This window comes from Meleagris gallopavo, chromosome 3, assembly GCF_905368555.1.
Source record: "Meleagris gallopavo chromosome 3, MGAL_WU_HG_1.1, whole genome shotgun sequence".
In the NCBI taxonomy this organism is placed as follows: Eukaryota; Metazoa; Chordata; class Aves; order Galliformes; family Phasianidae; genus Meleagris; species Meleagris gallopavo.
This window is the reverse complement of record NC_139406.1, coordinates 53,614,678-53,629,384: the sequence shown is the minus strand read 5'-3', so window position 1 is coordinate 53,629,384 and position 14,707 is coordinate 53,614,678. Positions and strand designations below refer to the sequence as shown.

The window sequence follows — 14,707 nt, the reverse complement described above, 5'->3', positions numbered from 1 at the left end:
CATCTCTGCAGAGCCAGCAGCATTAATAGATGCTGGAAACAGTCAGCACTGACACTTCATACATCAGCAGCCCAGTAAATTGCACCTATTTTTTTCAATATTCTCTCTATATACAAAATATTGAAATATGTCATTTGCACACACATCCATGCAGACTACAATTAATTTATTAGCACAGTTATTCAAAGCTCTTTAAATGTCCTCTTTGTCTTTGGAGGCACTTTTCAACAATCCCCACAATCCCCAGTTTCTCAAGCCTCCACATCATTATAATCTGTTAGCCACCTTCATGTTAGCTCAGTTTTATTATATAACACATAATTATGCATTTCATTAACAGCATCACCAGGCACAGGACATCAAAGAGAGAACGGCAGCTGCCCAGGAAATTCAAAAAGATGCAGTTTACTTAAAGCGTACTGTTAAAAAATGCTGCTCCCCACTTTTCAATCAAATGATGGTTAACATGCTTCAAATGTTTTACCTCAGCTCAGAAAACAGGGCCCAAACAACCTCATTAGAGGCACGGCTGCTGATAAAGTGAATATTCCACGAACCATTGGTATTTCCAATAATGTAGAAGAAAAGATTGCTAGCCAGCAACATGGTGCAACCCAATTTTCTTTATCAGAAAATCACTTAGCAAAAGAGCTCTCTCACTATTTGCAGCTTGCAGTGACAAATGCAGAAGAGAGGACATATCAAATTTTTAAAAAAGAAAAAGAACACATCTTCAAAATAATTTAAAATATGTTAAAATGGAAGAGTTGCCTGGCGAACTGAACAAATGAAAGACAAAACCTCCTTCTAATGATCATCAGCTAGGGAAGAGACTAACTCCAGAAGAAATATTTTGTCATTTTTCACAAGCTTACACACACATAGCTGAAAGGCTTGGAATTTGGAAAATATTTGGGAAAGAAAAGGTATAAGGCAATGTGTCTAAGAGTGATTTAAAAAAAAAAAAAAAAAAAAAAAGAGAGGTGGGAGAATGGAAAGAGACACAAATTCTCAATGCTGCCAACCAAACCCAGTAGTTCTGGAGTTAAAGTTGTAGCTGGCACAAAACAACAGCTCCAGGCACAGTTCCCAGGGCTACACATGATCAGATTTTGTGGAAGATTAGACACTTCCCTAGGAAGACACTTTTCATTTCCCTCAGATGCAGCCCGAACTTCTCCCATTGATTCAACACACCAAGAAAAAAATCATCCATGGTCAACAGAACATTCCCAAAGGGTAGAGAGTTTGTAGTGCAATCATTTGTTTCTTCCTCAGGAGCAAGTGCCAACAAGGTTGTAAACATGGACTGACATGAAGAAGGGGAGCAGAACAATTCCCTGTTCACTGCAGCAGAAGAGATGTTCAAGTAGCTTTCTTCAGAATAGAGATTTGTGGAAATAGCATCTCCTTGGAATCCAGTTATTTGTACTCTCCAAGCCATTTCATAAACAATGCAGTGTGGCATTTCAGTTTCTTCAAGGTCTGGATAATAATCTGCTCACCCTTAGTAACCTGTGTGTCAGGTTACTTCCCACTTAATAACATTCCTAACAACACAAATAACTGCAATGCCATTATTGTTCACTATTTTCACCTGGGATTATGCCAAAAGAGGCACCTTTCCTCGATATTGATCCAGCTGAATACTCCCTCCATTAATCTCTCCTTTTAAAAGTGAAGAATCTTCCTTTCCTGTGCACTTCATCTTTAAAGAAATTCTTTATATTCCTAGGACTACATCCATTAACTCAGTTCACTTTAATGCATCACCTTATCACTCACCACCATCACTGCTGGAAATTTTTGGAGAAGTGGGATACTGCAATACAGTAAGCACAAATCTCTTTAAAAGTCCTGCTAACCCCAAGAAGTTATGTATTCAAGTTCCTCACACTGCTGAAAATGATTATTTCTTGCAGCCTCAGGCAAACAAAGCTGTGCATCATGCTCTACAAAGGGTGACACACCCAGGGTAGGTTCACTGGAAGGATTTCCTGCCAAATCCCCAGTGCCAGGAGGATTGCACAATTAGCGGGATTCTTCCTCGCATTCGTAACTCTATTAACTACTCCAGACCATTAAAATGAGAAGGCAGCCTCTAACACCCCAGAGCTTAATTACTGCCAAGGCAGAGCACAAAAAAAATATCTTAGCACAGAGCGCGTACTTTTAAGCAAAATAGTTCTCATTAATCACATTTGTGCGTGGTCTCTTAATCCACCTTAATTCCTACTGTTCAGTGAGATCAAGTCTCATCTTCCTCTGATGTGGATTTAAATAGCTGCATGAGTTCTTCTGAAGTCAACCAGCATTTTGTTGATGACTTCCTTGTTTATGGAGAGAACAACTTTCCCTAATTCCAAGACCACGCGTAACAGTGGGAGACTGCTAGAGAGAACTTAGAAATACCCAGAACAGCTAAGTAGTCCCTGGAAACGTATCAAAGTCCTCTGAGTCTCAGTCCTTGGGAACTAGGACAGAAGATGCTATGCAAAGCAGAAATGTTTGATTTCTTGTTTCAGTCCCTCAAGGCCTATAAATACACCTGTTTTGACAGGTTGTGGCAACGGATGCACTCATATAGGAAATATATGGGTGATTACAGACACTTTTGCCAAGATCCCCTAGCAAGATATCTACTTGTGATTTCTTTGTAATCTGTCTCATTATTCTGGGTGCATAGTAGACACAAATCCTGAAAGGAACTTTCAGGTCTCTAAATCTGTGTCCCCTGTGTCGCTTGTGTCAAACGAACTCCTTATTAATAAATACAACAATATTTTGTATGTTTCTTGTTGAACATGCCTAAACATTCAGCAAGCTCACATATAAAATCTATTCAAAAAAAGCACTGTGCTCTATAATAATCCAGTTAAGAAACTGTGTAATGTTTTAATTCATAACATAGCAGAATTCTTTATTACTCATGAGCATTTTTGTAAAATAACAGAGCTGTAATGAATCTCTGACGTATTTAAGTGATGCTAAAATCAACAACCACTGCCATGGCCCTGGCTCCCAAGGTCCAGGAGAGGCAGGAGAAGGAGTTCCAGGCAGCTGCAAACCTGATGGCGGATTTATCGTGGCTTTGCGCATCTTCCTCACCATTTGACAAACATTGTATGCCACAGGCTGTGAACTTCATTTCAGCTTTCACTGCACTAGGAGATTAGACTTTAAATATCAAAGCAGAACACTTAAAAAAGCCTATTGTTGTCAAAGTCAGCATAGGAGGTCATTCACTGAGCCTCTAGTTTCTTAGAGAAGTGCATTACAAAACCTTACGGCCTGAAACTATTCCCCATCCCTTCCTCTGTGAGAGTAGTTTCACTAATTTCGCTTTCTAGACAGACATCTGCCAAAAAATACACAGTGCTCTTCCTCTAGTTGGAGCAAACTCAACAGAAAGTAATAGGACTTAATGTATGCAACACTTTGTTGTATATTAGAGTAACTACATAATCAAACAGTTGTGATTTTATTTTCATGTCAATTTGAATAAAACCAGGACCGGTACAAAATATTTACATTTTACAGTACTGTACCTTTCCCCTTCTTTGTAAAAAGGTGACATCACTTATAATCACATTAGGAAATATCTTTAAACACACCATTCAGACACGCTGGGCTCCTGACAGATAGCTTAATTGGAGCCAACACTTACCCTACTACGAATAACCACAGACTTGGAGATTCTGACTACAGTTTTAACTCTTCATTAAAAATAAAAAATAAAAAATCAGACAGCTTAGTAACAGAAAATTAAATCTTGTCAAAACAGCTTCTGTGAACCATCTCAGGTGTAATAAAAAATGTTAAGTGAGCTCTAAAGTATTTAAGTGAGACAGGGTGATGCACTGAATATTTTAGCACTGGGAAGAACCTGCCAAATGAATTTCCAGACAATTAGGCATTTCCTCTGCCTGCTTTGAAGGAAAAACGATTTAAAAAATCTTGAATATTACATTTGTCCCCACTTTTCCAAAAGACTTTACTTACTAAATTTGGTAGTAAGTAAGTCTGCTGGAATGACTGTACTGATCTATTTTAAAGCATTTAGAGGAGAGGAAAATTTGAATCTCACTGTAGAATGAGCACATATACCTTCTTGCCTTTTTGGGCACATTAATCAGCAGGGCAAAAAGAAAATGCTTCCTTGTTCAGAGCACAAGTATGTACTCTTTCTAAAGCTAGGGTCACAATCTTGTTTCATCTAACCAACGTCAGCCAACAGAGGCTGACATGAGCTGCTTCCCAGAGCCTCCGTTAATCTTACATGGCTGTCCTCTCCACAGGCAGCCATGTGCTCCATTTTCCTTCCAGAGCACCAGACTCTAATTGCCTCAGGAGCCCAATGTCCCTTTCATGCCCTTGTGTCTTGAGCAAGTCAGACGGAGGCATAACCAGAGGTTTCCCAAGGTCTGTGCTGCCAAAGGATGTATTAATTTTTTACAGTCCATTCTTTCCCTTCTCTTTGTCTGTTCTCTCTTAAGTATTGCATTCACCCTGCTAAACAAGGAGAAGAAAGGGAAAAATACGACTCAAGCCTTCCAAATAAATTCTCTTTTCTTTGAACAAGGATCAAGCTAAGGAAGAGCATGAGGTGGGAGTGGTACAGCAGGAATAGTCTAAGGTCAGCCTTCATGATAGAACCTGAAGAACCAGGCAGCTAACACCCTGCACCCTTTCTGAAGTGGGGCTTCGCTGTTTTACAAGTTGCACAAGTGACTGCTGAAGTGACCACTGTAAGTTTGGGTAGATTTTGTTTTGTTTTGTTTTTTCCTTTTAGAGATATCAGAAAGCAGTTCAGGTCTGGCTCAATAAGCTGGCCTGAGACACATCCACGTGTACTCAAGAGTTCTTTCACCATCACTCCTTCGTATTTCAAAGCGAGAGAAGAGCCATCTCTAGGACAGGTCCCTTTGGCTACCATTTGTGATCCTGTTTTCTGCAACATTTCTCCTTTTCCATGCACTTTCACATCTTCCTCTCAGGGCCTGCCTCTTTGCTTACAGCAGCTGCACACCTTCACCAGGGCTCACTGCCATGACCATATGTGTCCCTGACCCAGATGAGGAGAGGAGAGCAAAATTTTTAAACTGCACAACAGAACATGTCCTTCCCATCTGGGCAGAGGGGAAGCCATAGTCCTCCTTGGGGATCTGCCTCTCTCAGGACACACAGGAGGAGCCTCCTTCCCACCAACAGACCTTGCTTGACAGAGCAGCAGCTGGGCTGTGTGATCGCTCACTCTCGTTTCAACTGGGTCCAAGAATCAAAACAAGGATTTCTGGCCCCAAGCCCCCATTCATTAGAGCAGCTGGTTACATGGAGCTTTTAATTTAATGATAATAATAATAATAAATGATAATAAACCCCTCTGGCTGGAAAAAAAATGAGGTAGGCTTATTGTAGTAGCTTTTGTCCCATAGATAAATCATTTTCACAAAGTTTGGAAAAAATACTACTGGCAGCATTCTGAAGGTTTTTAAGTTAAAAATATAACAGAACTTAATGGTTTCAGATGCTTTTTGTGACAACATAACTGAAAAATGCCTTTAATTTGGAAACAAATTAAATTTGGCAAAGAATTACTACATAAAGCAGCCCGATTGCATTCTGTAATTTGAAAAAAAATTAAAAACAGATAAGATACTGTGAAGTAAAAATAACTTCTGCACATTAAATTCTCATGAACTTTCATTAAGATTTGTATTACTTGTCCCAAATGTACAATTCAGTGTTGTAATACACTAGATCGCTTTATTTATAAAATACCTTTAAAGCTACTGTAAGTTAGAGCCAGAAAAATGACAATATAAAAATATTATCTTCTCACATTACAACCTCATTTCCAATGTATTTAAAGAAGAAACGCAGTCTCCATTTCAATGTTTCAGATGCAGAACTGAACTTTCTGAAAGTTCAATGCCATTTGAATCCATGTATAATTCAGGCATATCTGTTTATTTTACTGATAAAACCTGGTGCCAAAGCTGAAACAGCACTTTAAGAGATATAGCTAGATCCTCTTCTAATTCGTGAATTAGAACAAGGCTAAATACAGACTAACCACTGTCCTATGGTTGCAGTTCTTCTTTATGGATGATGAATGAATGAATCAGAAGGGACTTGTTCTGATGTTCTTGGGCTGAGTTCACAAAGCCACTATCCAGTAAAAAAGAAGAGGGTTACTTTGTTTTTCCCTACAAGCATGCACTTTTTATGGGATGTTTCAATGACTTGACAAATTGTTTATCATCCCTGTAGGGCAGTATTTCTTAGGTTAAAACCCAGAAAGCTTTGATTTGGAATGCTATTGTGGTGTCTCATGAGAATTTTAAAATTGGACATAAGTAGGCATCTCAGATTAAACGATGTCTCCTATGATGCACCGTGGATTGCCCCCTCCTTCCTGGAACAGGCCAAGAAAGTATCCTTAGTGTTTCATGGGAAATATTTCGTCTCTCATAGAAAAATGATAACATGAAACAACAAAGATCATGGCAAGATATTTAAAATAGTTTTTGCTTTATTTTCATTCCTCAGTTGTTTAACTTTTTCATGAAAAAGCCAAGGTATTCATGAAAACAATTCTGAAACCCTAATTTTCATTCAAAAATAGAGTGGATTCATTTTAAGTGATTCTAGACAGGGTGATGCTGGAAAAGCAGCGTATTGAAGACTTAAATCTTCATAGCTACTCCCACCACAAAATTAGGCAAAAAAAAAAAAAAAAACTTAAGAAACTTTTGCTGTATTTGGCCATAAGATATCACACATGAACAATAAACTGAATGAGCAGAAGGGAAGAAGGGAATAAAGGAGTTCCAGGTGACAGGAGTGGCCCCCCTCTGAATGGAGGAAGCTGCAGAACACAGATGAGTGCTGCTGTTTGGCACAAGGAGGAGCATGGAGCATGCCTGCGGAGCAGTCAGAGCTATCAAATCATGGAATGGTTTGGATTGAAAGAGACTTAAACATCATCTAGTCCTAACCCCTCCGCTATGGCTACTTTCCACTAGATCAGATTAACCATCTTGAACATTTCCAGGGATGGAGCATCCACAGCTTCTCTGGGCATCCTCCCTCCCAGGGAGCCTTTGCTCTGCTAGCAGGATCAAAATAGCAGCACATAAAGAAGACAGTAGGCAAGTTGCCACTGAAAATTGGAAAAGTCACTCATGTTCTGACAGAACAAAAACATCACAAAATATACCAGTCAAGACGAAATTTCTATTAAAATACTCCCTCTTATAGAATAGAATCATTTTAGTTGGAAGGCTCTAACTTCCCTGAAATGAACAGGGACACCTACAGCTCAGAACCTTGTCCAGTCTGAGCTTGAACACCTCCAGAGGTGGGTTATTACACCACCTCTCTAAGCAACCTGCTCCAGTGCCTCACTGCATTCATCATTAAAAAGACACCTTTTTCTTACATCCAATCTAAATCTCTCCCTCCTTTAGTTTGAAACCGTTTCCCCTTGACCTATCACAACAGACTCTGCAAAAGAACCTCCCCTTCTTTCTTATAGTTCCCCTTACAATGAAAGGCTCCTGTCTGAGCTCCTTGGAGCATTCTCCTCAAAAGAAGTTGCTAGAAAGAAGTGGTGTGTTAATGGGTGTAAGCTGATTATGTGGCCACAAAAGATCACTCCAAAGAGCATAGTATTAATGACTTGTGGAAGTGAGCAGGGGGAGCTCACCAACATGCTGCAAGGTATAACCAGGTACCAACCCAGACTCAAATATAGCAGCTCACAATCCAAGCCATGATTCTTCAGCACCACAGAGGTGGAAAATACTACAATAAAACTGTTCACAGCATATTAAATTGATTACTTTCTCATATAAGCATTTATGTCTAATCCACATGTGGTACATATCACGACTTTTTTGCCTACCTAAGGTAGAAGTTATTCATCTCACCTGTTAGCCCAGGTCTCACTTAAGAGAAAATTTATTTAAATTGATGACAATTCCTGGCCCCCAATGGTCTTCTTAGCAACAGTACAAACAAGCAATGCCATGAGCAGTCAGGATTGTTTTCATTGGCACTACCTGTTAGGCACCAGCTATGAGATATAGCCTGACAACCTCACTCAGCAAGAAAAGATCCATAATTTATACTCATTTTAGTGTTTTCAAAGCCATCCTTGCATCATTCTTACTGCAAACGGTTCAAAATGCAGCATCTTGTAACCACTGGGCAACATGGGATACCAGGCAGATTTTCCATGTGTTTTAAGTCTTGTGCTTTCTTTTCTAGCATCTTGTTCATCCTATAACTTCACCCTAATTAGTTAGATCACATGATTGCCTGTGCTATATGCTCGCATCTTGTATGTAAAATAAGACATGCCTTTAATATCCACTATCATAATGCCTACAGCTGATGCTTTGCTTCAGTTCCTTGTGAAAGGATTTAAGCTTTAAGGAGTAGCTCAGAGGAAGTGAGAAGGGTAGCCACAGAATTTGCAGTAATACATCCTGTCTGTAATTTGAGGTAAGCACATTCTGTCTGATTTTGAAGTACTGATGAAATGCAGAGAAAAGGATGAGGTTAGAATTTAATCACTACTGCCCTGCTAACACAGTTATTTTATTGTGTTTATCCAAGAAGATCTGTAACAATGCTGTGAAGCATATAAGAATATAATAAAATAAACATTTGTTTTAATTTCTTAAAAGCATATAAAAAGTATGAAATTTCCTTACTACCCAGGTTGGATATTAAGAAAAATTTCTTCTCCAAAAGAGCGTTGAGACAGTGGCACAGGCTGCCCAGGGAGGTGGTGCAGTCACCATCCCTGGAGGTGTTCACAAACTGTGTGGATGTGGCACTGAGGGATGTGGTTAGTGGGCATGGTAAGGATGGCTGATGGTTGGACTGGGGGATCTTAGAGGTCTTTTCCAACCTTAATGTTTCTGTAGAACATCAGTCACTCACAATAATATAGTTAACTATATAACATGCTCTGCCAGAATACCTGTCCTGATACAAATACCAGAGAGCAGAAAGCACAAACTCTCATCTCTGAGCCTTCAATACTATCTTTTATGAACCAGCTGACTTTAAAACCAGCTTGTTCTTTCTGCCATACTAAAAAAAAAAAAAAAAAAAAGACAGGCAGACATCGTTAAATAACTTTTCATAATGCTCCAACCAACCACCAGATGGTCATTTTATTTCAGAAGACCACTGTTCATTAGCACAAGCCACTCACTCACAGCAGCCACACCCACCATTAGCTAGAGAATGAAAGACCCAAGGCAATTTAATCCCCCCATGGAGAATTTCTTCTGGTTTCTACAATGACATTGCATTTCCCCATCCATAACTTAAGGAACATTCTATTTTCTCCTCTATTCTACATCTGTCAAAAGCTTGATATTTCAGTGTTTCACACTCAGAGGAGGCTTTTGAGTCTTAACCTTTTCACAATTAATCACATTCCCCATATCCACCAGTAAAGATCTCTTTGAGAAATAAATTAGGCCAATAAAATGATATATTGCTTTAATTGTGAACAGAACAGACAGGAAAGTGGAGAGAGTTAGGGGTATTTTGCATTATGTGTGAACAGAAAGGAAGACAATTCAGAGAATGAAGGATCCAAATCAGTGTAAAATAAGGCTTTCTCTGCAGCTGGCTTCTGAACAGCTTAGCTTGCCCACGGAAGCATCACTAGTATTGGACAAGAACACTAATCCTACGCTAGCCTAGTACCATCCTATTTCTTCAACCTTTGCAAGGCAGTGTAATTGAGAGGTAAAAATACAAAAGGAATGATAAAAATACAGAATGTCCTGGGGACAAACCACACTGTGTAGGAAGATGCTATTCCTCTTCCTACACCTAAAGCCCACTGGGGCCAGCAAGCTCAGGACACTCAGCACAAAGACGTAAGAGACAGAAGGCTGTGGGAAGACACAACACAAGGCTGGTCCCTGTGCCTGCCAAGGAAAACGTCACCACGTCTACCATTTGCCACAAATAGCTGAGCAGGATGAGGGTAAAGTGTCAGCATGGGGGGTAGAAGGAAGCAGCCGAAAAAGAAGAGGTGGGCAGAAGCCTGTGGGGTCTGCCGTGAGAAAAAAAGGAAAGCATTTTACAAACCTGTTCACTGCAAGTCCCACATTCATAACTGTTTCCAAATGGGAGGCTATGTGAAAAGCCAAAGCAAACACACTCAATTCTTTTTGAACCCATCAGACAATATAGGAAAAATATGTGCATTTTATGGTTTGAGGGCACAACCTTTTAATTATGTTTTTGCATTGTCATGTCCAAGACCTTTTTTCTCCTCAAAAATTAATATTTCCTCAAGCAGTGCAGCTATTTATCTTGGATGAACATGAATTGAAACACAATCTCCCTGTGCAGAAAGAGGCGCAGAAGAGTTATAACATGACACCTAGGGGAATTCAGAATACATTGCAATGCGATCCTAATCATTCTTCTAGTGCCTTTTCAAATGATTTTTGTATAGCTCTCTAAACAGTTCCCAGCTATTCTTCTGCACGTGCTATACATACATGCTCTGAAAGGCTCTTGGACAAAAAACAAGTGCAGGTAATTGGGAAGGCAGGGAGAAATTGCAGCAAATAAAATATAGTTGTTGTTTTTTTTCTGTTATTGCTGAATGAAATGCAGTTCTGTCATCCAAGACTAGCAAGTGTTCTGGCACACCTTCACTTCTCATTTCCCTACAGTGAAGCCCAGCCTCACGGGCACTAAGCTAAGGAAGATGTCAATCAACTGCTTTTGCCCCTCAGGACTTGTATCTCCAGCAAGACCTTAAAGTGATGTTTTACAAAATACTTCAATTAAAAGTTATTGAGCCACTGCAAGAAAATTCAGGCTAAAAATTCTCTGCTTTGGAAGAGCTGTTACAGGCAGTAGCAATAGGACCTCTCAGAAAACTTATTGTTCAGACACCAGTTTTCCTTGCTTCAACACCATAGCTGGCCAACAAAACATACAGATCTTCCAGCAGATGTCCAGTTGCAATGATATAAGTAAAAATAACAGAATGCATTTGTGCTTAATGGGTAAAGGAGTGCTAAAACATCACAAGGACACTGAAGTAGGAGTGTTTTCATAATCAAATTATTCCTTCATAAAATAATAGATAAGTTGTTATACACATATACCACCTTTCAAACTAAAACATCAAAAAATGTTTCTTACACAATTTCCACAGCTTATCACTGAAAAGAACCTAGTTTTGCAATAAACAGACCCTTTATCAAATGCTGCACAGCAGTGTACTAGGAGAGAAAAATCCCCGCTTGGTCACTTCAGGTGAATTCTGACATCTTCAAAGATTTTAATGAGATCTGTTTGGGCAATGGCATCCAAGACTTGGTTAAGTCATAGGTCTAATTTCCACACTGTGAAGACTTCCCCCTTGTGACCTCAAAATCATTTCTGTGTTGACTGAGCTGAATTTTGTCTGCACCTTACTATACACTGTCCCCAGGTGTTGCAACAGGGGAGAGCTACCATTTTTTGTAATCCAGAAGAAACAGAGATAGCATATTCTCCTTCCTTGTTTGTAAACCACTGAAGCCAATATCATTTCTGTGACCAAGAAGTGTTTTAAAACTAGGATCAGATATTGAGACTTCTCTAAGTGTTAATTCCAAACTTATGCTTTCACAAATACAATGTCCCAAGAAAATAAAAGAAAAAGAAAAAAGGAAAAATAAAAAAAGAAATAGGAAAAAAGCTCTTCAGACAAACTATAAGTAGGCCAAGAATCTATATTTTGCTGTGGTCCAATGTGTGTGGGACACCATCTGTGGTTCATTTAGCTGTAGCAGCAAGAGCTCAACTCAACCATAGCCACACAAATACCTGAAAATTTAACATACTCACCATGATAACAGTGAGGGAAATGGTTAGTCTTGACACACCACTGAAAAAGGAGGCAGCTCCAATGGCAGCAAATAGACCTGGATCAATCCATGCTCCATATTCATTATTTTGAACACCAAAAATGGAAACAAGGATCAAACCAATTATCCTGCCATACAAAGCTCCTGTGTACCTGCATGCAAGAAGAAAAAAAAAACAAAGCACACCTTTTGCCAGTGATCCTGACTCCCAGAAGGGCTTCTAGTGATCTGTTTGTCCCAGATTTAATTGATGAGTTCTTTAATAACTCCTCTCCCCAAAATAGCTCTATCATCCTTAGTTGTTATGAATGATTACTTAGTCCTAATCACTAGCAAAAAATTGCTAAATTTACTGTATTTTGTAGATAAAGAACTATCAGCATGCCTTGCTTAATACTGCTCAAAGACAAACGAGAATGGACTTTACAGGAATACAGTCAAAAGTACAGGTTACAGATGTACACACTCAGCTATTTCTGTCAAAGACCACACTTGTAGAGGTCCAGCCTTATACAATTTCTCACAACTAAATCTACCTTTGCCCCATAAACCTGGCAAGTGAAATACTACAGCCAAATGAGCAAAATGAAGTAATAGGTATTAATGACCTGTGTGAAGCTAACCAGGAATGAAGCTGTGAAGAGAATGCAGGAGTCCTCAAACTAACCATATGCTACGCTAAAGAACAAAAACAAAACTTAGCACAGCTGAACATGTAATTGCTGGGGTGAGACACAGCATTTTATTCCATATGTAATTTAATATACACATCCTAGTTTTAGCCTGTGAACTGGATTTGTACAGACATTCACCTTCCAGAAGTTAACTACTATATATATATCATATCACATATATGTTATATATTATGTGACTTGAAGAACATCATCTTACGCCATTACTAATTTTTTCCCATTTATTCATACAATTGCTTGATTTTATTGATGAATGCAGTTCCAGTAAATGAAAAGTGAGTAAAAAATTAGGTTGCTGGATGAAAGACTTGACTGTCAGTATCTATCAAACAAACTATGCCATGTCAGTTATTATTATGTAATAAAAATAATTAGACAACAGTCTGTGAAGGAGAAAAAGAGAAGGATATGGAAAAGGCAGGCAGTTGCACACACATTTCATTTTAGAATTTTTTCAGTATTAGAATTGCATTATGCCTGATATCCACCCTCCATCCATGGCTGCTTACTCTCTGAACACTTCAGTATGTACATCAAACCTCTCAGCATTACTGTGAGAACTCTGCTCTAGTCTACCATAACTTTCTAAAAACAACAACAAAAGGCCTATATGCAGTTTTCTCCAAAGTCTAGGGTGTTGATGTCCAAGATTAAGATTCATGCTATTATGTGCATAGGAAACAGATGAAAAGTCTGGATCTGAACCCATATTTCTACAGTTACAGAGTTGAAGCCAGCAGCCTAGACTCTCCCTGGGTCCCTAAAGGATTCAAGTGATCTGTACTTGGAAAGCATACAGTTTTGGCTATCATCCTTCTACAGCTATTCTCGGATGACTTTTTTTCATTCTTTTCCACAATTTTAGTCTCTCTTTCCAAGGAAACCATCCTGTTTCACCTATCCAACCTCCTCCAAGCAATTATAGCTTTCCCACTGCCAAGATTTCAGCTTACAATTCAGGTTATTGCTACTCAACGCAGGCCTTCTGCATAGACAGCGCAAACCAAGATGAATGAAGCTTACAGCATTGGGATAACCACGCCACTGGCAACAGCAGAACCTGCAGTCCAGCAGCTGAGGATGAAATAAAATGCCAAAGCAGTGCAGAGAGATGTGTATCCAAATTCCTCATGAGTCCCACGTTTAAAAAGATATGCGATCCCTCTCTTACCATTCTCAACCAGAAGAGCAGCAGCTGCAACACAGAGGAAGAGATGTCGAGAGATACAATACAATAAAAGGATTCTTTACAAAACTACATGTTGTATCAGTTCTCTTTTGCCTAAAGCTGATAACAACTCACAAAATACATAGGATCAACTAATTTGTGATCAAATGAGAAGTTCAGCATATAAAGCACTTTCAGGAAAACAAGAAACATTATTTGTTCTTTCCAGTCTGCTCCATGTGATGTTAATCTTGATTTAAATGAGGAGAAACAGCAGCCAGTGAAGTCAAAGAAAGGGAGATATACTACTTCAGTAGCACTCTTTCCTCATCCCTTTCAGAGGTAATAATTCAGAAACTTACCAGGATATTTAGCTCAAGTATGGATTTAAGTTCCAATACATTAAATGGGAGCACTACATTTTGAAAAACAAAAACAAAAAATAAATAAAAAGTACCCTATATTATGAGTAAATATATTTGGATGTTACTTCCGGTTACATAATTTTTTTTTTCATTCACTTGTCTCCCTACCTTGATTGAAGGTTTGTTTAGAATATCTGACTCCATCTGGACCAATCCATGATATGTTCGGTGAACATCCGTATTCTGAAATCTCCCTCTTGAATTGGTATATGCTTAAATGTAAAAAAAAAAAAAAAAAAAAAAAACTATAAAATGAGTAAATATAAATTACCTCAGTACCTGCATAGAATGCATCTATTAGGTATAAATTCTACACAGAAAGTCTACTTTACCCTATATCATAGAATCATAGCATAGAATCATAGAATAGCCTGGGTTGAAAAGGACCACAATGATCATCGAGTTTCACCCCCCCTGCTATGTGCAGGGTCACCAACCACCAGACCAGGCTACCCAGAGCCAAATCCAGCCTGGCCTTGAATGCCTCCAGGGATGGGGCATCCACAGCCTCCT

General features: G+C 39.0%; 1 protein-coding gene across 1 annotated transcript in view; it reads right to left on the bottom strand.

Moving 5' to 3' along the window:
* LOC104910315 (chloride channel protein C-like) overlaps positions 1-14,707 on the bottom strand; it is an 82,088-nt gene that overhangs the window by 39,793 nt on the left and 27,588 nt on the right. Inside the window, exons 10-12 of the mRNA XM_085221061.1 lie at positions 14,303-14,406; positions 13,625-13,796; positions 11,890-12,061 (exon numbers count right to left, since the gene is read on the bottom strand). Coding sequence (XP_085077187.1) covers positions 11,890-12,061; positions 13,625-13,796; positions 14,303-14,406 — 448 coding nt within the window. The remainder of the gene's footprint in view (positions 1-11,889; positions 12,062-13,624; positions 13,797-14,302; positions 14,407-14,707) is intronic.